This window comes from Buteo buteo, chromosome 29 (genome assembly GCF_964188355.1).
Source record: "Buteo buteo chromosome 29, bButBut1.hap1.1, whole genome shotgun sequence".
In the NCBI taxonomy this organism is placed as follows: Eukaryota; Metazoa; Chordata; class Aves; order Accipitriformes; family Accipitridae; genus Buteo; species Buteo buteo.
Window position 1 is genome coordinate 355,689 of NC_134199.1, and position 26,008 is coordinate 381,696.

At 65.5% G+C, this 26,008-nt stretch overlaps 1 protein-coding gene across 1 annotated transcript; it reads right to left on the reverse strand.

Annotated features, from left to right (window-relative positions):
* Window positions 1–548: 548 nt before the first annotated feature.
* Window positions 549–25,019, reverse strand: PC (pyruvate carboxylase). The gene is made up of 21 exons (XM_075059482.1): window positions 24,966–25,019; window positions 21,926–22,052; window positions 20,688–20,872; window positions 20,284–20,449; window positions 19,130–19,275; window positions 18,384–18,501; window positions 17,788–17,939; window positions 16,869–16,987; window positions 16,462–16,624; window positions 14,639–14,821; window positions 13,940–14,084; window positions 13,097–13,186; window positions 12,105–12,326; window positions 11,298–11,454; window positions 9,529–9,769; window positions 8,006–8,255; window positions 5,982–6,226; window positions 4,861–5,040; window positions 3,425–3,673; window positions 2,094–2,234; window positions 549–863 (listed from the first exon to the last, which is right to left on the reverse strand). The coding sequence occupies exons 2-21, from the start codon at window positions 22,050–22,052 to the stop codon at window positions 615–617; spliced, it is 3,528 nt and encodes a 1,175-aa protein (XP_074915583.1). The 5' UTR covers window positions 24,966–25,019; the 3' UTR covers window positions 549–614.
* Between the last annotated feature and the right edge of the window lie 989 nt (window positions 25,020–26,008).

Below are 26,008 nucleotides of genomic sequence, written 5' to 3' on the forward strand. Positions count from 1 at the left end.
TGACCCCCCCAAACAACGGGGTGACCCCCCCAAAAGTGGGGTGACCCCCCCAAAATAAGGGGTGACCCCCCCAAAAATGGGGTGTCCCTCCCAAAAAAGGGGACACACCCCCCAACTCAGGGCTGACTCCCCGAAACGGGGGTGCACCCCAATTAAGAGATGACCCCCCCCAATTAAGACATGACCCCCCCAATTAAGGGGTGTCCCCCAATTAAGGGGTGACCCCCCCAACTAAGGGGTGACCCCCAATTAAGAGGTGACCCCCCCAAAATGGGGTGACCCCCCCAATTAAGAGACCCCACCCAATTAAGGGCGTGGCCCCCAATTAAGCGCTGAGCCCCTCTAATTAAGAGGTGACCCCCAATTAAGGGGTGACACCCCCCAATTAAGGGGTGGACCCCCCCCAAAAAAAGCTGTACCCCTTTTCCCCAGCAGGGGGCGCTAGAGAGGGGTGGAGCACGGGGTGGGGCACTGGGTGGGGCAGGTGGCTCTTAAAGGGCCAGCGCACCATTTGGCAGCGGTGGCCTTTAGGGGCTGTTTTTTTGGGGGGGGGGGGGTGTTTTTTTGAAGGGGGGGTGTCGGGGAAGGGGACACCCGGCCCCGTGCCCCCCCCTCTATTCGATTTCCACGATGAGGTCGTCGCCCTCCAGGCTCATCCCGGGGCGGACGTGGAGGCGGGTGACCGTCCCGGCCAGGGGGGCCGTCACCACCGTCTCCATCTTCATGGCGCTGAGGACGCAGAGGGGGTCCCCCTTGGCCACCGACGCCCCCACATCCACCCGCACCTCCACCACCTCCCCCGGCATGGGGGCCCCCACCTGCCCCTTGGCCCCCCGATCCGCCTTCGGGTGCACGTGCATCTCCTGGGGGGGGGGGGGATAAAAAAAAAAAATAAAAAAATAAGGGGGGTGAAGGGTCCCCCAGGACCCCCTTGTGTCACCCCAGAAGCCCCCTGGGTCTCTCAAGACCCCCCGTGTCCCCCAGGACATTTCATGTCCCACGGGACCCCCCCCAAGTCCCACGGGACCCCCCCAATTCCTTGACACCCCTCAATGTCCCCCCAGGCCCCCCCAAGTCCCCCCAGAGCCCCCCAAGTCCTACGGGACCCCCCCAGTCCCTGGCACCCCGTCCATGTTGCCCCAGACCCCCCAAGTCCCCCAGACCCCCCTGTGTCCCCCAGGACATTCCGTGTCCCACGGGACCCCCCCAAGTCCCACAGGACCCCCCCCCAGTCCCTGGCACCCCCTGAATGTCCCCCCAGACCCCCCCAAGACCCCCAGACCCCCCCCAAGTCCTCCAGGACCTTCCATGTCCCCCAGGACCCCCCCTCAGTACCTGGCAACCCCTTAATGTCCCCCCAGCCCCCCCCCGTGTCCCCCAGAACCTTCCATGTCCCCCAGGACCCCCCCATGGTCCCTGGGACCCCCCGAATGTCCCCCCAGACCCCCCCCGCGTTCCCCAGAGCCCCCCCAGGACATGGGACCCCCCATAACCCCCCTGTAGCCCCCAGCATCCCCCCCAGACCCCTCTGTGCCCCCCCTAAATCGCACCCCCTCTAGACCCCCCCAAACCCCTCTGTGCGCCCCCCTGCAACCCCTCAGACCCCCCCGATCCCCCCCAGACCCCCCCAACCCCCTCATGTCCTCTCTGTGCCCCCCCAGCCCACCCCCCCACCACCCCCAGAAGCCCTCATGACATTTCTGTGCCCCCCAAAACCCCCCAAGACCCCTCCTGACCCCCCAAGACCCTCCTAGTGCCCCCCCAGCCCACCCCCCCAATGGCCTGGGTGTCTCGCACAAGGATGGAGCGCAGTCGCCCCATAAGCTCAAAGAAAACCTCCCCCATCACCCCCCCAGTCTCCCCAAAAACCCCCCAAGACCCCTCCCGGCCCCCCGAGACCCTCCTCGTGCCCCCCCCAGCCCCCCCCAAACCCCCTTAAGACCCCTCTTGACCCCCCAAGACCCTCCTAGTGCCCCCCCAGCCCCCCCAAAACCCTTCCTGACCCCCCAAGGCCCTCCTAGTGCCCCCCAGCCCCCCCCAAGACCCCTCCCGGCCCCCCGAGACCCTCCTCGTGCCCCCCCAGCCCCCCCCACCTTCATGGCCTGGGTGTCTCGCACGAGGATGGAGCGCAGTTGCCCGTTGAGCTCGAAGAAAACCTCCCGCTGCCCCGCGGCGTTCAGGTCCCCCAACGCCAGCGCCTTGATGTGCAGCGTCTTCCCCCGCTCCAGCTCCACCTGGGCGTGCGAGGGGGTGGGCGTGCGAGGGGGCGGGCGGGCGACGGGGCGGGCGTGCGACGGGGCGGGTGGGCGAGGGGTCCTGGGCGCGTGGGAGACCCACTGGGCGTGCACGAGGGCGTGCGAGGGGATGCAGGGGTGTGCAAGGGATGCTAGGTGTGCACCTGGGTGTGTAAGGGGACCCATGGGTGTGTAAGGGCCACTGGGCATGCACTAGGGCGTGTAAGGGGATCCAGGGGTGTGCAAAGGATGCTGGGCGTGCACCCGGGTGTGGAAGGGGACCCATGAGTGTGCAAGGTCTGATGGGTGTGCACCGGGGTGTGTAAGGGGACCCATGGGTGTGCAAGGCAGGCTAGGCGTGCACCTGGGTGTGTAAGGGGACCCATGGGTGTGCAAGGGCTGCTGGGTGTGCACGAGGGTGTGTAAGGGGACCCAGGGGTGTGTGAGGGATGCTAGGTGTGCAACCAGGTGTGTAAGGGGACCCATTGGTGTGCAAGGGCTACTAGGCGTGCACCAGAGTGTGCAAGCGGAGCCATGGGTGTGTAAGGGCTGCTAGGTGTGTACGAGGGTGTGTAAGGGCACCCAGGGGTATGCAAAGGATGCTAGGCGTGCAGGCAGGCATGTAAGGGGACCAATGGGTGTGCAAGGGATGCTTGGCGTGCAACAGGGCGTGTAAAGGGGCCCAGGGGTGTGCAAGGGCTGCTGGGTGTGCACGAGGGCATGCAAGAGGCCCTGGGGGGTGTGAAAAAGCTGCCAAGTGCGCACAAGGGCGTGCAAGGGGGATCCGGAGGGTGCACGAGGGCGTGCGAGGGGCACCGGTGGGTGTGCGAGGGGTGCCAGACGTGCACGAGGGCGTGCGAGGGGCACCGGGGGGTGTGCAAGAGGTAGGCACAGGGGTGCAGGAGGGGTCTCAGCCCCGCCCTCTGGCCAAGCCACGCCCATCCCAAGCCACGCCCGTTTAGCGAGCCCCACCCACCGCGCTGCCACACCCACTTTAGCCACACCCCATCCTCAAGCCCCACCCAGAACAAAGCCCATCCCAAGCCCTGCCCACTCCAGGCTCCATTACTGCCGCCCCAGTGCATTCCCAGTGCCTCCCAGTGCCCCCCAGGCCCCTCCCACTGCCTCCCAGGCCCCTCCCACTGCCTCCCAGTCCCATCCCCCCCCCTTCCTCCAAACCCCCCCCCCACCTCAAACTCCTCGGCGATGGTGGGACCCTCGAGGAAGAGGCGGGTGCCGAGGCAGGAGACGGGGCCGAAGGTGGAGGCGAAGGTGCGAAACTCGTCGTAGACTTTGGGGTAGAGCGCGGCCGAGAGCAGGTCCTCGGGGCCGGGCGGGGCCCCGTGCCGCGCCCCCAGCTCCCGCCCCAGCGCCTCGAAATCCAGCGGCGGGAGCGACGCCCCCGGTCGCCCCTCGATGCGGGGCAGGTCTTTCAGGACCTGGGAGAAGGGACGGGGGGGGGGAGGGGAGGGATGGAGGGCGTCGGCATGGCAACCGGGGGGGTGGATGGCGCCGTAACGGGTGATGGAGGTGGCAGCGGGGACCGCAGCATCCCGCCCCGGGCCTGTTGCTAGGGGGCCGTTGCTAGGGACCGGTGCCATGGCAACCAGCATAGGGACCCGTTGCTAGGGGCTGGTGCCATGGCAACCGCCACTGGGACCCGTTGCTAGGGCTGGTACCATGGCAACCAGTACTGGGACCCGTTGCTAGGGTCGGGTGCCATGGTAACCGTCATAGGGACCCGTTGCTAGGGACTGTTGCCATGGTAACTGGTACTGGGATCTGTTGCTAGGGTTGGGCGCCATGGCAACCACCACTGGGACCCGTTGCTAGGGCTGGTACCATGGCAACCAGCACTGGATCCCGTTGCTAGGGGCTGGTGGTGTGGGGACCCGTTGCTAGGGACTGGTGTCATGGCAACCGGTACTGGGACCCGTTGCTAGGTGCCGGTGCCATGGCAACCGGCACTGGGACCCGTTGCTAGGGTTGGGCGCCATGGCAACCAGTACTGGGACCCGTTGCTAGGGACCAGTGCCATGGCAACCGGTACTGGGATCTGTTGCTAGGGTCGGGCGCCATGGCAACCAGCACTGGGACCTGTTGCTAGGGACTGGTGCCATGGCAACCAGTACTGGGACCCGTTGCTAGGGACCAGTGCCATGGCAACCGGTACTGGGATCTGTTGCTAGAGTCGGCGCCATGGCAACCAGCACTGGAACCTGTTGCTAGGTGCCGGTGCCATGGCAACCGGCACTGGGACCCGTTGCTAGGGTTGGGCGCCATGGCAACCAGTACTGGGACCCGTTGCTAGGGACCAGTGCCATGGCAACCGGTACTGGGATCTGTTGCTAGGGTCGGGTGCCATGGCAACGGCCTCCAGTAAACCTTCCCAGTCCCTCCCAGTGCCTCCCAGACTCCCCCCAGTGCCCCCCAGTCCCTCCCCAGTCCCCCCCAGTTCCCCCCCAGTGCCCTCCCTCACCTCCCAGTGCCCCCGAGCGCCTCCCAGTCCCTTTTCATTGCCTCCTACTCCCCTCCCGGTGCCCTTCATCTTCTCCCACTCCCCTCCCAGTACCCTCCACTTCCTCCCAGTCTCCTCCCAGTCTCCTCCCAGTCCCTTCCCACTCACCCGGGAGCGGAAGGGCTCGGGGAAGCCCCCCGGGGGGGTCCCGATGTAACCCTGGAGGAACTCCACGACGGAGAGGGGGAAGGAGAGCTCGTCCGCCCGCGCCTCCACCTCCTCCCGCGACAGCCCGTTCTGCACCATGAACTGCGCCAGGTCCCCCACCACCTTCGACGACGGCGTCACCTGCGGCCGGCAACGTCACCCCGGGGGTGTCACCTCAGCGGTGTCACCCCGGGGTGCCACCCCGCTACGCTGTTCCCATAGGGATCCTTCCTGGGGATGGGGAGCAGCTCGCCCTAGAAAGGTCTTGCCCCATGGAGCATCCAGCCCATGAGAACTCAATCCATGGAGAACCCAACCCATAAAAACTCAATCCATGGAGCACCCAACCCATGGAGCACCCAACCCATGGAGAACCCAACCCATAAAAACTCAATCCATGGAGCACCCAACCCATGGAGCACCCAACCCATGGAGAACCCAACCCATGGAGAACCCAACCCATAAAAACTCAATCCATGGAGCACCCAACCCATGGAGCACCCAACCCATGGAGAACCCAACCCATGGAGAACCCAACCCATAAAAACTCTATCCATGGAGCACCCAACCCATGGAGAACCCACCCCATGGAGAACCAACCCATGGAGCACCAAACCCATGGAGAACTCAACCCATGAGAACTCAACCCCTGAGAACTCAATCCATAAGAACTCAATCCATGGAGCACCCAACCCATGGAGCACCCAACCCATGGAGACCATCCACCCCATGGACACCACTCACCCCATGGAGATCGCCTTGTAGAGACCACCCTACCCTATGGAGACCACCCACCCCACAAAACTGCCCCACCGAGACCATCCACCCCACGGTGACCATCCTACACCATGAAGACCACCTTCCCCATGGAGACCACCCCATGGAGACCATCCCACCCCAAGGAGACCACCCATCACACGGAGACCACCCTACCCGTGGAGAACACCCCGTGCAGACCACCCATTCCACAGAGACCACCTCCACCAACGCCACCCTATGGAGACCACCCCGTGGAGAACCACCTCCTCCACAGACACCACCCCACGAGGACCACCCCCAACTCCACCCAGCCCCACGCCCACCTTAATGAGGTCCCCGAGGAGCTTGTTGGCCTCGGCGTAGGCTTTCTTGACCTCCTTGAACTTGTGGCCCAGCCCCATGGCGTGGGCCTGGAAGTGGAGGTTGGTGTATTGTCCCCCCGGGATCTCGTTCTCGTAGACGTCCGCGTTGCCCGACTTCATGGTGGCCGTGCAGTCGAAGGCGGCGTAGAGCCCCCGCGCCCCCTCCCAGTACTCGCTGTACTCGAACACCCGCTCCAGCGCGATGCCTGCGGGGAGGGGGGGGGGGCAGGGAGAGGGGGGGCGTGGGTGGGGGGCACCCATGGACCCCGTGGGGACACCGTGGTGAGGGGTGGCCGTGGGTTGGAGGCCGCTGTGGTTGAGGGACACCATGGATTGGGCATCATGTTGTGGTTGAGGTGGCATCACCGTGGCCGTAGCGCTATTGCCGTGAGCACGGTGGCATCATCATGGCCATGGGTCCATCACCACGGCCGTGGTGACACCATCACGACCACGGTGGCGTCACCACAGCCATAGTACCATTACTGTGACCATGGTGGCATCACCATGACCATGGCCATAGTGCCATTGCCACGACCACAGTGCCATTAGCGTGACCACAGTGGCCAAGACCATGGCAGCACCTCCACGATACACATTGCCACCTCCATAATCACACTGCCATTACCAAGACTATGGTGGCAGCTCCACGATGATGATGGCACCTCCAAGACCATGGTGGCATTGCCAAGACCATGGTGGCACCTCCAGGACCCTGTTGTCATTGCCAAGACAATGGTGGCACCTCTGTAACTACGTCACCACCTCCATGACCACGTTGTCACTGCTAAGACCACAGTGGCACCTCCATGACCACGTCACCACCTCTATGACCATGGTGGCACCTCCACGACTATCTTGCCATTGCCAAAACCATGTTGCCACCTCCATAACTATGTCACCACCTCCATGACCACGTTGTCATTGCCAAGACCATGGTGGCACCTCCGTAACTACGTCACCACCTCCATGACCACGTTGTCATTGCCAAGACCACGGTGGCACCTCCATGACCATGTCACCACCTCTATGATCATGGTGGCACCTCCATGAGCATCTTGCCATTGCCAAGACCACGTTGCCACCTCCATAACTATGTCACCACCACCATGACCACGTCACCACCTCTATGACCATGGTGGCACCTCCACGACTATCTTGCCATTGCCAAAACCATGTTGCCACCTCCATAACTATGTCACCACCTCCATGACCACGTTGTCATTGCCAAGACCATGGTGGCACCTCCGTAACTACGTCACCACCTCCATGACCACGTTGTCATTGCCAAGACCACGGTGGCACCTCCATGACCATGTCACCACCTCTATGATCATGGTGGCACCTCCATGAGCATCTTGCCATTGCCAAGACCACGTTGCCACCTCCATAACTATGTCACCACCACCATGACCACGTCACCACCTCTATGACCATGGTGGCACCTCCACGACTATCTTGCCATTGCCAAAACCATGTTGCCACCTCCATAACTATGTCACCACCTCCATGACCACGTTGTCATTGCCAAGACCATGGTGGCACCTCCGTAACTACGTCACCACCTCCATGACCACGTTGTCATTGCCAAGACCACGGTGGCACCTCCATGACCACGCCACCACCTCTATGATCATGGTGGCACCTCCATGACTATCTTGCCATTGCCAAGACCACGTTGCCACCTCCATAACTATGTCACCACCACCATGTCCACTTTGCCGTTACCAAGACCATGGTGACACCTCCATGAGCGTGTTGCCATTGCCAAGACCATGGTGGCAACTCCATGAGCATGTTGTCATTGCCAAGACCACGGTGGCACCTCCATGACCACGCCACCACCTCTATGACCATGCTGGCACCTCCATGACTATCTTGCCATTGCCAAGACCACGTTGCCACCTCCACAACTATGTCACCACCACCATGACCACGTTGCCGTTACCAAGACCACAGTGGCACCTCCACAGGGGCGCCCATACCTGTGTCGAGGGGGGTGCCGCGGGCGCAGGCCACCAAGGCGCCCATGCTGGGTTGGGAGGTCATGCCGGCCATGGCGTCCACGGCCACGTCCACCACATCGGCGCCGGCGTTGGCGGCCGCCAGCATGGAGGCGACGGCGGCCCCGGCGGTGTCGTGGGTGTGGACGTGCAGCGGCACCTCGGGGAACTGCTCCCGCAGGGCCCCCACCAGCAACCGGGCGGCCGCCGGCGTCAGCAGCCCCGCCATGTCCTGGAGGGGGGGACACAGGGGACATGGGGGGTTTTGGGGACCCCCAAGACTCTGCCCCATCCTGATCCCCCCCAGCTCCCGGCAGCTGCCCCGCTGCGTCTTGGGGGTGTGGGGGTGCCCCGGTCCCTGCCCAGACCCCCAGGATCCCCAAATCCCACCCCCAGCCCTCCGTGCCAGTAGTGCCAGGCCCCCCAGTTCCCCCTCCCAACCCCCCCAGGACCCCCAAATCTCCCCTCCCATCCCCAAAGACCCCCAATCTCCAATCCAGCCCCCCCAGCCCCTCCAATCCTCCCTCTCAGCAAGCCCCAAGTCCCCTCCCATCCCCCAGCACCCCCAAATCCCCCCTCCCACCACCTCAAGACCCCCCAACCCCCTCCAGCACCCCCAATTCCTCCATCTCATCCACTCGAACCCCCAATCCCCACCCCATCTCCCAGTCGCCCATCCCAGCCCCCCCAAATCCCCCTCTCCCATCCCCAAAGGATGCCCAAATCCCCCCCCCAGGACACCCCAAACTCCCCTCCCAGCCCCTCAAGACCCCCCCAATCTCCCTCCCAGAACCCCCAAGCCCCCCTCCCAGCCCCTTATCCCCCCTCCCAGCCCCTCCCAGCCCCCCAAGACCCCCCAATCACCATCTCTGAACCCCCAAAACCCTCTCCCATCCCCCCAAGACCCCCCAATCTCCCTCCCAGAACCCCCAAACCCCCTTCCCAGCCCCCCATTCCCCATCCCAACCCTCCAAGACCCCCCCAGTCTCCATCCCAGAACCCCCAAGCCCCCCTCCCAGCACCTCATCCCCCCTCCCATCCCCTCCCACGCCCCCCAAGACCCCCCAAACTCCCTCCCAGAACCCCCAAACCCCCCTCCGAGCCCCTCGTTCCCCCTCTCATCCCCTCCCACGCCCCCCAGGACCCCCCAATCTCCCTCCCAGAACCCCCAAACCCCCTTCCCAGCCCCCCATTCCCCATCCCAGCCCCCAAGACCCCCCAATCTCCCTCCCAGACCCCCCAACCCCCCCTCCCAGCCCCTTATCCCCCCTCCCAGCCCCTCCCAGCCCCTCCATCTCCCTCTCTGAACCCCCAAACCCCTCTCCCACGCCCCCCAAGACCCCCCAATCCCCCTCCCAGAACCCCCAAGCCCCCCTCCGAGCCCCTCGTTCCCCCTCCCACCCCCTCCCACCCCCCCAATCCCCCCCTTCCCCATCCCATCTCCCCCAGACCCCCAAATCCCCCTCCCCCCTCCCCCCAATTGACCTCTCTAGCCCCCCCCCCACCTTAATGCAGAGGATGTGGGTGCCGGCGGCCACCAGCTCACGGGCCAAGCCCAGGTAGTAGTCGAGGCCGTATTTGGTGCGAGAGGGGTCGGCCACGTCCCCGGTGTAGGAGAGGGCGGCCTCCACCACCGCCCCTGCCCGCCCGGCCGCCTCCACCCCCAGTACCAGGTTGGGGAGGTAGTTGAGGGCGTCGAAGACTCGGAAGATGTCCATCCCGTTGGCCACCGCCACCTCGCAGAAGCTGGGGAGAGGCGGTAGGGGGTCTTCACGTCCCGCCGCCATCTCCCCGTCGTGTCCCCCCCCCCCCCGATGTCGCCATATCTCCCCGTGGCCCCTCAGGTCTTCGCGATGCGCCGTGTTCTGCCGTCCCTTCGTCCTTCCCTGATCCCCCGTGATCCCTCGTCCCACCATACCCCTCCACGTCCCCGTGTCCTTCCCGTCCCCTCATCCCCCCATGTCTTCGTCCCCTCATCCTTCCACCACCCCGTGCCCTTCATACCCCACGTTCTCTCATCCCTCCGTGTCCCCCCTTATGTCCCCATGTCCCCCCACGTCCTCTCATCCCTCCACGGTCCTCCATTCCTCCCCATGTCCTTCACGTCCCCGTGCTCCCTCATCTCCCCATCTCCCACCATGTCCCCGTGTCCCTTCGTCCATACCTGTCTCCCTGTATTCCTGTATTCCCTCATGCCCCCGTGTCCTGTATCCCCCGTTCCCCCATCCCTCCATGTCCCCATGTCCCACCATGTCCCACGTCCCACCACATCCCGTATCCCACCGCGTCCCATGTCCCTTCATCCCTCCTTATCTCCCCGTGTTCCCTCATCCCCCCATGTCCCCGTGTCCCGTATCCCCTCCCCCCTCATCCCCCCATGTCCCCATGCCCCCTCATCTCCCCACGTCCCACCATGTCCCACGTCCCCATGTCCCCGTGTCCTGTATCCCGTCCCCTCATCCCACCATGTCCCCCCATACCCCCCACGTCCCCTCATCCCACTACGTCCCCCCATACGTTATGTCCCCCCCAACCCCCCATTGTCCCCTCAACCCTCTGTGTCCCCCCTCATCCCCCCATGTCCCCCCATCCCTCCATGTCCCCCCATACCTTATGTCCCCCCATGTCCCCTCATCCCACCATGTCCCCCCATACCCCCCATGTCCCCTCATCCCACTATGTCCCCCCATACCTTATGTCCCCCCATTGTCCCCTCAACCCTCCATGTCCCCCCTTATCCCCCCACATCCCCCCATGTCCCCTCATCCCTCCACGTCCCCCCATGTCCCCCCATCTCTCCATGTCCCCCCATACCTTATGTCCCCCCATTGTCCCCTCAACCCTCCGTGTCCCCCCTCATCCCCCCACGTCCCCCCATCCCTCCATGTCCCCCCATACCTTATGTCCCTCCATGTTCCCCCATGTCCCCTCATCCCCCCACATCCCCCCACATCCCCTCATCCCCCCATGTCCTCCCATGTCCCCTTATCCCTCCACATCCCCCCATGTCCCCCCATCCCTCCATGTCCCCCCATACCTTATGTCCCCCCACGTCCCCTCATCCCTCCACATACCCCCATACCTTATGTCCCCCCCAACCCCCCATTGTCCCCTCAACCCTCCGTGTCTCCCCTCATCCCCCCACGTCCCCCCACGTCCCCCCATCCCTCCACGTCCCCCCACGTCCCCTCATCCCCCCACATCTCCCCACGTTCCCACCTCCTCCCCCACGTCCCCACGCCCCCCCCCGTTGTCCCCATGTCCCCCCCCGGACCGGTAGACGACGTTGTCGGGGTAGTTGGTGTAGCCGACGGCGTTGGCGCCGCGCAGCAGCATCTGGAAGGGGATGTTGGGGACCAGGCGCCGCAGCTCCCGCAGCCGCTCCCAGGGACACTCGTGCAGGAACCGCATGGCCACGTCGAAGGTGGCACCTGCCGGACGCGGCCCCGTCCTCGTGCGCTCCTCTCGCGAGAGCCCCGCCCCCTCGTGCAAGCCCCGCCCCTTTGCACAAGCCCTCCTTTGCACACCCCCGCCTGTCCCTGGTGCGTGCCTGGCCCCGCCGGCTTAGTGCTCCCCGTGCAAGCCCCGCCCCCCGAAGCCACACCCAGCCATAAAGCCCCACCCCAGTGAAGCCCCGCCCCCTGCAAAGCCCCAGCGATTGCGTGACCCCGCCCCTCTAAGCCCCGCCCCCTCTGTGTAGCCCCACCCCCTAGACATCCCCACCTGGGTGAGCCCAGCAGTAACCAGAGACCCCGCCCCCTCAACGAAGCCCCGCCCCCTGTGAACCATCCTCCCCAGACCCCAAAACCCCGCCCCCTGAAACCCCGCCCCCTCGACGAAGCCCCGCCCCCGGGGGACCCTTTCCCTTTGAACCCACCCAGGCGCACCCCCTGAGGCCCCGCCCCCTCCGAGACCCCGCCCCCTCAGGCCCCTCCCTCTTGATGAGGCCCCGCCCCCGGGCCATCCCCACCCAGGGGAATCCAACCTAGCCTCACCTCGGCCCCACCCACCTCCGAGACCCCGCCCCTCGGACCACGCCCCACCAGGCCACGCCCACCCTCCGGCCACGCCCCCTCCTCACCTCCCCAGGTCTCCATGCTGCAGAGGGGGCTGAGGGCGTGGGCGACGAAGGGGGCGACGCGGGCGAGGTCGCGGGTGCGGACGCGGGTGGCGAGCAGGGATTGGTGGGCGTCGCGGAAGGTCGTGTCCGTCAGGAGGAGCCCCCGGTGTGACCTCACCGCCCGGGCGAAGCCCCCCGGCCCCTCCCGCTCCAGCACCGCCCGCAGCCCCGCCGGGGGGGGTCCTGCGGCACCGGGGAGGGAGCGGGGGGCGTCAGGCGGGGCGGGGGGCCGGTACGCGCCCATGCCACGCACATACGCAGCACGCACACGCCAAGCACACGCTACGGCACGCCGTGCACGCGCCGCGGACGCGCCAGGGTGTGCCGTGCGCGGGCCGAGCACACGCGCCTGCACACGCCAAGCACACGCTACAGCACGCCATGCACACGCCACGCATATCCAGACACGCCAAGGCACGCCAAGCACACACACCATGCGCATGCCAAGCACGCACTACAACATACCGTGCACATGCCACTGACACACCAAGGCATGCCGTGCACACGCCAAGCACACACTACAGCACACCATGCACACGCCATGCATATGCCATGGACATGCCAAGGCATGCCAAGCACACACGCCATGCACTCGCCAAGCACACGCTACAGCATGCCAAGCACACGCCACGCATATGCCACAGACACGCCAAGGCATGCCACGCACACGCTACAGCACACTGTGCACGCTCCGCGCATATGCCACGCACACATCAAGGCACACCGGGCACACGCCAAGCACACGCTCCAGCATGCCGCGCACACGCCCTGCACACGCCAAGCCCATACGCCGTGCCCACGGTACGGCACGCCGAGCACACGCCACGCGGGCGTCGAGGCAAGCCGCGCACGTGCCGAGCGCTCCTGCCACGCGCGCACGCGATGCCGCGCCACGCACACGCCAAGGACACGCCGCGCACGCGCGTGCCACGCCCTGCCCCTCCCCCGCTCACCCATGGGCACCGGGGGGGGGGTGGGCTCCACCAGCGCCGCCTTCGCCTTGACGGGGAGCGGGGTGCTGGGGCCGTTCACCATCACGTGACCTGGGGGGGGACACACACAGACACACGTGTTTGGGGTCCCCCCAAAGCCCCAGGGACCCCCCCCAGGACCTCAAAGCCCCCCCCAAACCCCTGAGACCCCCCCCCGGGAACCCCCAACCCCCTCCCAGCCCCCCTATAGCCCCCTGAGATCCCCCCCAGCCCCCCCAGGCTGCCCCCCCAAACCCTCCCAGCGCCCCCCCGAGCGCCCAGGGACCCCCAAGACCCCCTCCCAGCACCCCCAGACACCCCTTAGGGACCCCCCCAGCCCTCCCAGAGACCCCTTAAATGCCCCAGTCCCCCCCCCCAGGGAAGCCCAAGCCCCCCCCCCAGAACCCCCAAAGCCCCCTTAGAGCCCCCAGGCCCCCCCAGAGACCCCTGAGAGCCCCCAGGACCCCCCAAGATCCCTCCCAGGGACCCCTCAGAACCCCTAGAGCCCCCCAAAACCCTTCCCAGCCCCCCCCAGGGACCCCTTAGACCTCCCCCCAGGACCCCCAAGACCCCTTCCAGCCCCGCCAAGGGACCTCCAAAAACCCCCAGAGCCCTCCCAGCTCCCCCCAGGGACAGCTTAGAACGCCCAAAGACCCCCAGGACCCCCTACAGCCCCCCTACAGCCCCCTTATAACCCCCAGAGACCCCTTAGAGCCCCCAGAGACCCCCAGGACCCCCCCAGCCCCCCTACAGCCCCCTATAACCCCCCAAAACCCCTTAGAACCCCCAAAGACCCCCAGGACCCCCCCCCAGCCCCCCCCCTACCCAGATAGTGAAGCAACTTCTGGGCCCGATTCTGGCCGGGGCGGAGGTGGAAGAGTTCGGGGTTCTCGTCGATGAACTGGGTGTCGGCCGCACCCCCCAAAAACTGGGGGTGGGCCAGGACGTTCTGCAGGAACGGGATGTTCGTCTGCGCGCGAGACGCGCCCGTCAGCGTGCGACGCACGAGGGGGGGGCCGGGCATCAGCCCCCTCCTTCCTCCTCGTGCGATGCACTGGGGCGAGGGGTGAGTCCCCCTCGTGCGATGCACGGGGAACCCAGTGTGGTGCACAAGTACCCTGGTGCATTGCATGACCCCTCCCATTGCACATTGCAAAGGACCCCCCGTGCATCGCACGAGAGCCTCCCCCTGTGCATTGCGCACACCCCCTCCCTGTGCGTCGCACGAGGGCCACCGTGCATCGCACAAGATCCCCCCCCAAACCCTCCTGCTCCGTTGCCCGACACCCCTCGTGCATCTCCCCCCTCCCCATGCGTTGCACGAGGGCCATCGTGCATCACACAAGAACCTCCCCCATACCCTCCTGTGCATGGCACACCCCCACCCTCTCGTGCATCGCACGAGGGCCACCGTGCATCGCACAAAACGCCCCCAAACCCTCCTGCTCCATTGCCCGACACCCCTCCTGTATCTCCCCCCCTCCCCGTGCGACGCACGAGGGCCCCCCCGACCCCCGGACCCACCTTGACCCCGCGGATTCGGAACTCGGCCAGGGCCCGGCTCATCTTGGCGGCGGCGGCCGGCTGGTCGGGGCCGTGGGCCACCACTTTCACCAGCAGCGAGTCGTAGTGGGGGGAGATCAGGGCCCCCTGGAAAGCCGAGGCCCCGTCCAGGCGGATCCCCATCCCCTCGCCGCTGCGGAACACCTGCCGGCACCCCCCGCACCCTATAGAGAACCCTATAGGGCACCAACGGGCCCTATAGGGTCCTGTGGAGACCCTATAGAGCCTCCCAGGGGCACCCCCCAGGCCCCACGGGGCCTCCTATTGGCAACCGCCCACCCCACAGAGCCCCTATAGAACCTCATATAGGCACTCTCAGACCGTATAGATAGCTCTATAGATATCTACGGGCCCTATAGGGAATTGTGGAGCCCCTATAGAGCCTCCTGTGGGCACCCACCTGCCCCACAGAGCCTCTTGTGGGTACCCCCCAAACTACAGAGACCCTATAGAGCTTCCTACTGGCACCTCTGGACCATATATGCTCCCACAGAGCTCTAATAGAGCCTCCTACCAGCACCTATGGACCCTGTATGGTCCCACAGAGCACCTATAGAGCCTCCTACCGGCACCTATGGACCCTGTATGGTCCCACAGAGCACCTATAGAGCCTCCTACTGGCACCTATGGACCCTGTATCATCACAGAGCACCTGTAGAGCCTCCCACTGGCACCTATGGACCCTATATGGTCCCACAGAGCACCTGTAGAGCCTCCCACCGGCACCTATGGACCCTATATGGTCCCACAGAGCACCTGTAGAGCCTCCCACCGGCACCTATGGACCCTATATGGTCCCACAGAGCACCTGTAGAGCCTCCCACCGGCACCTATGGACCCTATATGGTCCCACAGAGCACCTGTAGAGCCTCCCACCGGCACCTATGGACCCTATATGGTCCCACAGAGCACCTGTAGAGCCTCCCACTGGCACCTATGGACCCTATATGGTCCCACAGAGCACCTGTAGAGCCTCCCACCGGCACCTATGGACCCTATATGGTCCCACAGAGCACCTGTAGAGCCTCCCACCGGCACCTATGGACCCTATATGGTCCCACAGAGCACCTGTAGAGCCTCCCACTGGCACCTATGGACCCTATATGGTCCCACAGAGCACCTGTAGAGCCTCCCACCGGCACCTATGGACCCTATATGGTCCCACAGAGCACCTGTAGAGCCTCCCACCGGCACCTATGGACCCTATATGGTCCCACAGAGCACCTGTAGAGCCTCCCACCGGCACCTATGGACCCTATATGGTCCCACAGAGCACCTGTAGAGCCTCCCACCGGCACCTATGGACCCTATATGGTCCCACAGAGCACCTGTAGAGCCTCCCACCGGCACCTATGGACCCTATATGGTCCCACAGAGCACCTATAAAGCCTCCTACCGGCACCTATGGACCCTATGTGATCCAGTGGAGACCCTATAGGGCCTCCTGTGGGCACTCCTCTGCCCCACAGACCCCCTACAGAGCCTTTTACAGGCACCTATGGACCCTATATGGGGGTCTAATGGGAGGGGTCCTGCAGGTGTGCCCTGGGGGCCCCAAGGGGGGTCCCAAGTTGAGTCCCGTTGGGGGTCCTATGGGGGGGGTCCTATGGGGGGGTCCTAGGGGTGATCCCATGGGGGTTCCTATGGGGGGGGGTCCCAAGTTGAGTCCCATGGGGGGGTCCTAGGGGTGATCCCATGGGGGTTCCTATAGAAGGGGTGTCAGGGATGATCCCAAGGGGGCTCCCATGGCGGAGGGGGGAGGGTGGGGGGTCCCGTGGGGGCACCTCGATGCGTCCGGTGTCGGGCTGGAAGCCGCGGGCAGGGTCCTCGGTGGTGACGCGGCACTGGATGGCGCAGCCGTTCACGCGGATGCTCTCCTGGCGCAGCCCCAGCTCCGGCAACGACCGACCCGCCGCCACCTGCAGCTGCGCGTGGACCAGGTCCACGCTGCCCGGGTGTCACCAGGGGGGCACCCGGCTGGCCGGGGGGGGGGGACACGACACCCGGGCATCCGGAGTGGGGAGGGGACCGGAGCATCCCGCACCCCGCATCCCTCCAGGGACCCAGGCATCGGGGGGGGACCCGGGCATCCGGGGCATCCCGCCTCCACCCTTTACACCCCTCCATCCTCCCGGGGACCCAGGGATCGGGGTACCCCCCCCACGCGCCCCCCCGGGACCTGGGCACTCACTCGGTGATCTCTTCGGTGACCGTGTGCTCCACCTGCAGCCGGGAGTTGACCTCGATGAAGTAGTAACCCCCGCTCTGGTCCACCAGGAACTCCACCGTCCCCGCGTTCTCGTAGCCCACCTGCGTCACGACGCCCCCCCCCCACCATCAGCCCGGTCGCCAGGGTCCCCTAAACCCCTGGGTGTCCCCCCCGAACTACTGGGTCCCCCCATATTCTCTCGGGTCCCCCCCCATGGACTCTTGGGTCCCTTGGTGATGGGTGGCAGGTCCCTTCCTGGGACCCCTGGGTCCCCCCCGAAGTCCTGGGTCCCCCCATGGTGTCTTGGGTCCCCCCCCACGGACTCCTGGGTCCCCTGGCGATGGGTGGCAGGTCCCCTCCCTGACTCTTAGGTGTCCCCCCAAAACTCCTGGGTCGTCTCCCCCCAATTCCTGGGTCTCCCCATGTTCTCTTGGGTCCCCCCCATGGTCTCCTGGGTCCCCTGGTGATGGGTGCACATCCCTTCCGGGGACTTCTGGGTCCCCCCCCAAACTCCTGGGTCCACCCATGATCTCTTGGGTCCCCCCCCCAATTTCTGGGTCCCCCCATATTCTCTTGGGTCCCCCCCATGGACTCTTGGGTCCCCCTGGTGATGGATGCACATCCCTTCCCTAGACTCCTGCGTTCCCCCATGGTCTCCTGGGTCCCCCCCACCCAATTCCTGGGTCCCCCCCATGTTCTCTTGGGTCCCCCCCATGGACTCCTGGGTCCCCTGGTGATGGGTGACAGGTCCCCTCCCTGACTTGTAGGTGTCCCCCCGAACTCCTGGGTCCCCCCATGTTCTCTTGGGCTCCCCCCACAGTCTCCTGGGTCCCATGGTGATGGATGCTCGCCCCTCCCTGGGACTCCTGGGTCCCCCCCCCCAAATCCTGGGTGCCGGTACCTGCTGGGCGAGGCGGACGGCGTCGCTGGCCAGGCGGGCACGGAGCTCGGGGTGCAGGCGGGCGGCCGGGGCGATTTCTACCACCTTCTGGTGCCGGCGTTGGATGGAGCAGTCCCGCTCGTAGAGGTGGACCACGTTCCCGTGCTGGTCCCCTGGGGGTGGCGGTGGGGTCAGAGCGGGGGGGACCCAGGCATCCGAGCACCCCAAAAAGGGATCCAGGCAGCCGGGAACCCCCCCGTTGAGGGACCCAGGTGTCTGGGCACCCCTGCACCCCATCCTATTACCTTCTGCCTCCTCCATCTCCTCAAACATCCGAACCGGCACCCACCAAGCCTCCCCACCCTTCCTAGTCCCCCTCCAGCACCCCAAAAATCCCTTTGGGGTGCCCTGAAAAGCCCTGGGAATCCCCCCAAATCCCTGAGGACCCCCCTAAAGCTCCAGGAATCCCCCCAAAGCTCCAGGGACCCCCCCAAAGCCCCCAGAGACTCCCCCAAAGCCCCCAGGGATCCCTCCAAAAGCCCCAAGGACTGCCCCAAAAGCCCTGGAGTGCCCCCCAAAGCCCCCAGGGCCCCCCACCCAAAGCCTCCCCACCGTACCCAGAATCTGGACCTCGATGTGCCGTGGGCGCTCGATGAATTTCTCCACGAAAAGGGCCCCGTTGCCGAAGGCGGCCAAAGCCTCGGAGGAGGCGCGGGAGAAGCTCTCCTCCAGCTCCTGCGCGCACCCGGATGCCTGAGTCCCCCCAAACGCCTGGGTCCCCCCCAAACATGTGGGTCCCCCCACCCACTGGGGTCCCCTGGGCAAGTCTGGGTCCCCCACGGATGCCTGGGTCCCCCCACCCACTTGGGTCCCCAGGCTGGGGGGTATCCTGGGGGAATTGGGGGTCCCGGATGCCTGTGTCCCATGGCAGAGGCAGGAGTTCTGGGATGGGGGTCCTGGGGAATTGGGGGTCCCAGATGCCGGGGTCCTGTGGCAGAGATGGGGGTCCCAGAGTGGGGGTCCTGGGGAATTGGGGGACTCAGGCGTCTGGGTCTCATGGCGGAGGTGGGATCCCGGGGTGGGGGTCCTTGGGAATTGGGGGTCCCGGATGCCTGGGTCCAATGGCAAAGGCGGGGGTCCCGGAGTGGGGGTCCTGGGGAATTGGGGGTCTCAGACGCCTGGGTCCCATGGCAGAGGCAGGGGTCCCGGGGTGGGGGTCTCAGGGAAAGGGTGGTCTGGGATGCCAGGGTCCCATGGTGAGGGGGGTCGTGGGGTGCAGTCGTGGGGAATTGGGGGTCCTGGATGCCTGGGTCCCATGATCGGGGGGGGTCCCCTGGGGCCCAGCCACCGGGGTGCCCCGTACCTGGGGGGAGCGGACCACCCGCATTCCGCGGCCGCCGCCGCCGTAAGCCGCCTTGAAGATGATGGGGAAACCGACCCGGTGGGCGAAATCCTGCGCCTCCGACAGTGCCGATACCGGCGCCGGCGTCCCCGGCACCACCGGTACTCCTGGGGGGGGGGGCTGTCAGTGCTGGCGCTGGGGACACCCCAATTCCCCTGCCCCCCCCCACCTCAGGAACCCCAAGCCCACTTAACCCCATCACCCTCCCCTGGCACCCATAGCCCCCCCAGTGACCCTATAACCCTCTATAGCCCCCCATAACCCTCCCCATAGCCCCCCCTTAACCCCCCAATAGCTCCATAACTCCTAATAACCCCAATAACCCCATAATCCCCCCAACAACCCCATAACCCCCTAATGACCCCCCAATATCCCCATAGCCCCCACAGCCCCCCAATAACTTCATAACTCCCCCCATAACCCCCCAATAACCCCATGACCCCCCATAAGCCCCCCAAAGCCCCACGAGCCCCCCTAACAACCTCATAAACCTTCCATAAACCCCCATAACTCCCCCAATAACCCCACAACCCCCCATAGACCTCCCAATAACCCCAAAGCCCCCCCATTAACCTCATAACTTCCCAAGCAACCCCATAACCCCCCCAACACCCCAAAATCCTCCATTACCCCCCTCATTAACCCCATCATCCCCCAAATAACCCCATAACTTCCCCATAACCCCCTATAACCCCCCCAAATAATCCCATAACCCCCCAAATAACCCCGTAACTCCCCCATAACCCCCTATAACCCCCCCAAATAATCTCATAACCCCCCAAATAACCCCATAACTCCCCCATAACCCCCCCAAATAACCCCAGAGCTCCCCATACCCTCCCATAACCCCCCCAAATAACCCCATAACTCCTCCATACCCCCATAACCCCCCCAAATAACCCCATAACTCCCCCATAACCCCCCAAATAATCCCATAACCCCCCCAAATAACCCCAGAGCTCCCCCATACCCCCCCATAACCCCCCCAAATAACCCCATAACTCCCCTATACCCCCATAACCCCCCCAAAAAACCCCCGAGCTCCCCCATACCTCACCATAACCCCCCCAAATAACCCCATAGCCCCCCCTATAAGTCTCCCCGCACCCCCTCACCGGCAGCGATGGCGATGCCGCGAGCCTCCACTTTATCCCCCATTTTGCGGACGACGGCCGGGGGGGGTCCCACAAACCGGACCCCCGCATCCAGGCAGGCCTGGGCGAAGTCGGCTCGCTCCGATAGGAACCCGTATCCCGGGTGGATGGCGTCCACCCCGTTCTCCTGTGGGGGAACCCCAGTGTTCAGTGGCTGGGGGGGGGGGGGTCGCATGACCCTCCCGGCACCCCCAGACCCCCCCACCCATAGACCCAGGCGTCCGCGTGGCCACATCCCCAGATGTGGGGTCCCATAGGGGACCCAGATGTTCCCCATCCCAGGGACCCCAGGCATCCCCCCCCCCCCCCCCCCCAGCATAGCGTCCCCAGACGTCCCCCCACCCTCAGCGTCCCCGCGGGGGTACCTGGGCGACGCGGATGATGTCGGGGATGTGGAGGTACGCCTGGACGGGGGGCAGCCCCCGCCCCACCAGATAAGCCTCGTCCGCTTTCTGCCGGTGCATCTGCCCCGTGTCCTGCTCCGAGTAGACGGCCACCGTCCGGATCCCCAGCTCCGTGCATGCCCGGAACACCCGGATGGCGATCTCGCCTTGGGGGGGGGGGGGACACACAGGGACAGGGGACACAGGGACATGGGGACAACCCGTCCCATCGGGGACATCCCGGGTGGGAGGGGGACACGGGGACAGGGACACCCCAGGGACACCACATCCCGCTGGGGATGTGGGGATGGGGACACCCGGGGGATACCCCAGCTGGGAGGGGGACACGGGGACAGGGACACCCCAGGGACACCCAGGGGACCCCCCCATCCCGCTGGGGACCTGGGGACTGGGACATGCTGGGGGGACACTGGCTGGGAGGGGGATATGGGGATATGGGGACACAGGGACATGGGGACACCCCATCCTGATGGGGACATCCCGGCTGGGAGGGGGACACGGGGACAGGGACACCCCGGGGACACCCCGTCCCACTGGGGACACGGAAGGGAGAAAGGGGGGACCCAGGGGACAAAAGGGGGGGGACACACAATGGGGCTGGGGGTGATCCCAGGGCACCCAGGGGACATTGGGGGGGCACCCAGGGGACAAAGGGGACACGGAGGGGGGGATGGAGGGGACAAAGGGGGACCCAGGGGACATGGGGGGGCACCCAGGGGACATGGGGGGGGATGGAGAGGACAAAGGGGGACGCAGGGGACATGGGGAGCACCCAGGGGACAAAAGGGGGGGGGGACAATGGGGCTGGGGGTGATCCCAGGGCACCCAGGGGACATTGGGGGGGATGGAGAGGACAAAGGGGGACGCAGGGGACATGGGGAGCACCCAGGGGACAAAAGGGGGGGGGGACAATGGGGCTGGGGGTGATCCCAGGGCACCCAGGGGACATTGGGGGGGATGGAGAGGACAAAGGGGGACGCAGGGGACATGGGGGGCACCCAGGGGACAAAGGGGGGGGGGACAATGGGGCTGGGGGTGATCCCAGGGCACCCAGGGGACATTGGGGGGGCACCCAGGGGACAAAGGGGACACGGGGGGGGATGGAGGGGACATTGGGGGACCCAGGGGACATGGGGGGGGGTGGAGGGGACACAGGGCCCCCCCCAGGTGACAGGGGTGTCCCCAGGGCTGTCACTCACCCCGGTTGGCCACCAGGACCTTGCGGATGGGCTGGTAGCTGACGGGCCGGGTGGTCCCGGGGGGACCCCGCAGCAGCCGCACCCCCAGGAGGGCCCGGCCCCCGCGGGGGACGCACAGCTGCAACATCTGGAAAGGGATTGGGGGGGGGGGGACGACACGATGATGACATGGAGAAGGGGGGGGACACACGAGTTGGGGGGGGTCACAGGTCAGCGCGGCGGCCAGCAGCCCCCCCGAAACCTGCTGCCTGCACAACCCTATACGAGACAGTGGAGAATCTCCCCCCCCCATTCCCTCCTCCCCCCCCCCCCAACTTTTCCCAGAAGGGACCCAGGCGTCCAGGGTCGCTCACCTTTGCCCCGGTGCCCTTTGACCCCCCCGCAACCAAAAAACACTCGTAACCCCTATAGGGGACAGCGGAGAATCTCCCCCCTCCCCCCCCTTCCCCCGCCCCCCCCTCCCCTTCCCCCTCCCCCAATTTTCCCAGAAGGGACCCAGGCGCCCAGGCCACCCCCCCCCCCACCTTTCCCCCAGTGACCTTTGACCCCCAAACCCTCGGCGTTTGGGTTCCCCCCCCTTGCACAACCCCTATAGGAGACAGCAGAGAATCCCCCCCACATCCCATAACGCACCTCGATGCCCCCTCCCCCCCCATTAATTAGCAGAGGTGGGTTAATGAGGGGGGGACACACGCTCATCACACACACGCGCGTGTGCAATCTCGCACGAGCGCACAACCCCCCCCTTGCACGGGGACCTTTGCACAAGCAGCCCTTGCACAAGCACATCTCTTGCACGAGAGTGCCTCCTGCACAAGTGCCTTCCTTGCACGAGCACTTTTGCACAAGGACCCCTCACATGAGCACGTCTCTTGCACAAGCACCTTTTGCACAAGCTCCCCTCACGCAAGCAAATCTCCCGCACACGTCCCCCCCACCTGAGCACCTCTCACACGAGCACCTCTCGCACACGCCTTTTGCACAAGCTCCCCTTGCACAAGCACATCTTGCACAAGCCCCTCTTCCACCTGCACTTCTTGCACGAGCACCTCTTGCACCAGCCCAGCTCCTTCACAAGCCCCTCTTGCATAAGCATCTCTTGCACAAGCACCTCCCTTGCACAAGTACCTTTTCCAACAAGCCCCCCTCGCACAAGCCCCTCTTGCATGAGCCTTTTGCACAAGCACCTCCCTTGCACGAGCCCCTCTTGCAAGAGCCCCTCGTGTACGAGCACCTCCCTTGCACAAGTACCTTTTCCACAAGCCCCCCTCGCACAAGCCCCTCTTGCACGAGCCCCTCTCGCACAAGTACCTCCCTTGCACAAGCCCCCTCGCACGAGCCCCTCTTGCATGAGCCTGTTGCACAAGCACCTCCCTTGCACGAGCACCTCTTGCACGAGCCCCCCTCGCACGAGCCCCCCCCTCGCACGAGTACCTTTCCCACCAGCACCCCTCGCACGCGCACTCCTTCGCACGCTCACCGCTCGCACGCTCTCCCCCCCTGCGCAGGCCGGGACTCGCCGCCGCCGCCCGCCCTCGCACGCCCCTCGCACGCGCCCTCGCACGCCCAGCCCGGGGCTCCCCGCCCCCGCTGCCCGCCGGCCCTCGGGTGCCCGAGTGAATCATTGACCCGACGGGGTAAAGTCCATACGGCCCCATACGCCCCCGTGGATGAGCTGCCCAGCGGGGCCAAACTGGGAGCACTGGTCCATACTGGGGCTCGAGGGGGGAACAAGTCTATAGGGGCCCGGTCTATAGGGGGTCCCAGGCCCTGTAGGGGGCCCAGAACGTGAAGAATGCTGATGGAGGGGGAGCAGGGCTGATGGCAGAGGTGTTGTGGGGTCTATAGGGGGTCCCAGGTCCTATAGGAGACCCCGGCCCCTATAGTATGCTGATGAGGGGGACTCGTGCAGAGGATTCTTGGTCCCTATAGGGAGATCAAGTCTATAAGGGCCTGGTCTATAGGGGGTCCCAGGCCCTATAGGGGGTCCCAGCCCATACAGAGAGCTGATGAGGGGGAGCTTATGCAGAGGGATCTTAGTTCCTATGGGGGTGCCTGGTCTATAGAGGCTCCCAGGTGCTATAGGGGGTTCCAAAACATATAGAATGCTGATGGGGGGTGGGAGCAGGGCTGATGGCTGAGGTGTCATGGGGTCTATAGGCCCTATAGGAGGGCCCAGAACATATAGAATGCTGATGAGGGGGGACCAGGGCTGATGGCAGAGGAATCGTGGGGTCTATAGGGGGTCCCAGGCCTTATAGGAGACCCCAGCCCCTATAGAAGACTGATGAGAGGGACTCGTGCAGAGAATTCTTGGTCCCTATAGGGAGATCAAGTCTATAAGGGCCTGGTCTATAGGGGGTCCCAGACCCTATAGGGAGTCCCAGAATGTATAGAATGCTGATTGGGGGGGGTGGAACAGGGCTGATGGCAGAGGCGTGTTGCGGTCTATAGGGGGTCCCAGGCCCTATAGGGGGTCCCAGGAGGTATAGAATGCTGAGGGGGGGGACGGGACACCAGGGCTGATGGCAGAGGTGTTGTGGGGTCTATAGGGGGTCCCAGGCTTTATTGGAGACCCCAGCCCCTATAGAAGGCTGATGAAGGGGACTCGTCCAGAGGATTCATGGTCCCCTATAGGGAGACCAAGTCTATAGGAGCCTGATCTCTAGGGGGTCCCCGGCCCTATAGGGGCCTTATAGGAGACCCCAGGGCCTATAGAGGGTTGATGGGGGGGGGCTTATGCAGAGGCGTCTTGGTCCCTATAGGGGGACCAAGTCTATAGGAGCCTGGTCTATAGGGGGTCCCAGGCCCTATAGGGGGTCCCAGGGCCTATAGGGGGGCTGGGACCCAGGGGGGTGGGGGGCGGACAGACACACCGGACGGGGTCGCCTATGGCCTGAGACATATGGGGGCGTCACGTGGGTCCCGGCGCCTATAGCGGGGAGGGGGGGACGGGACAAGTCACGTGGGTCAGGCCACAGAGGGGAGGGGGCAGGTCCCGTGGGCCCCGGTGTCGCGTGGTGTCCCCCCCCCAACTCACCGCTCCGCGACCGCGACCGCCGCTTCCCCCCGCGTCCCGGCCGGCCCCGCTGGCCCCGCCCCCTCGCCCTCTATTGGCCACCCGTCGCCCCGCCCCCTTGCCGCCGCGTCCCGCCCCTTACCGGAGGCCGGCGGGAACGGGTGCGCCTCATTGGCCCGCCCGCCTCCGCTCTCGCTCCGCTATTGGCGGGAGAGGCTGCCGCTCCCACCCGTAAGCCACGCCCCCTCCCGTGCTGCCGCGGGTGGGCGGGGCGACGGGACGTCACGGCGGCGTCCCTCGCGGCCATTGGCCCGCGCGCCGGCGCCCCCCCGGGCGTCGATTGGCCTGAGGGGGGACGGGGCGGGGCCGGCGGGGAGGGGGCGGGGCCACGTGACCGGGGCGGGAGAGCACGTGACCACAACAGCCCTTCGCCTATAGCGCCGGCCCAATAGGGGTGTCCTGCGCGTGCCGCCACCTATAGGGTGCGGATCCCTCCACTCCCCCCCCCACCGGGGACACCCTATCCAGGGCCGTAGGGCCGCTCCCTTTCCTATAGGGAGCTTTCTATAGGCCCCTGCCTGCCCTAGGGAGCCCCTTTCCCCTATAGGGAGCGTTCTGCGGCCCGGCTTGACCTACAGAAGGGCTGTAAAGACCCTCCACTTGCTACCGAGAATACCCTATAGCTCTCCCCACCCCCTATAGGGGATGTCGTAGGACTCCATCTGACCTATAGGGGACCGTAGGCCTCACCCATGGCCCACTAGGGAGCATTCTACAGGCCCCCACCCCCTTTAGGGGACATCCTATGGTGCTGCCCACCCTATAGGGGATCCTATGGATGGAGTGAGGCTGTGCAGCCCCTGCCCCATACCCTCCTTCCCCCTATAGGGGACAACTGATGGCCCTGTTTGACCCTCAGAGGAGCGCAAGGCCCCTCTGTCTCCTATAGGAGACATCCTTCAGGCCCCTCCCACCTATAGGGGACACCCCATAGCCCCCCCCGCCCCCTATAGACACCCCTATAGCTGGGGCCCAGCCAGGACTACAACTCCCATCAGGCACCG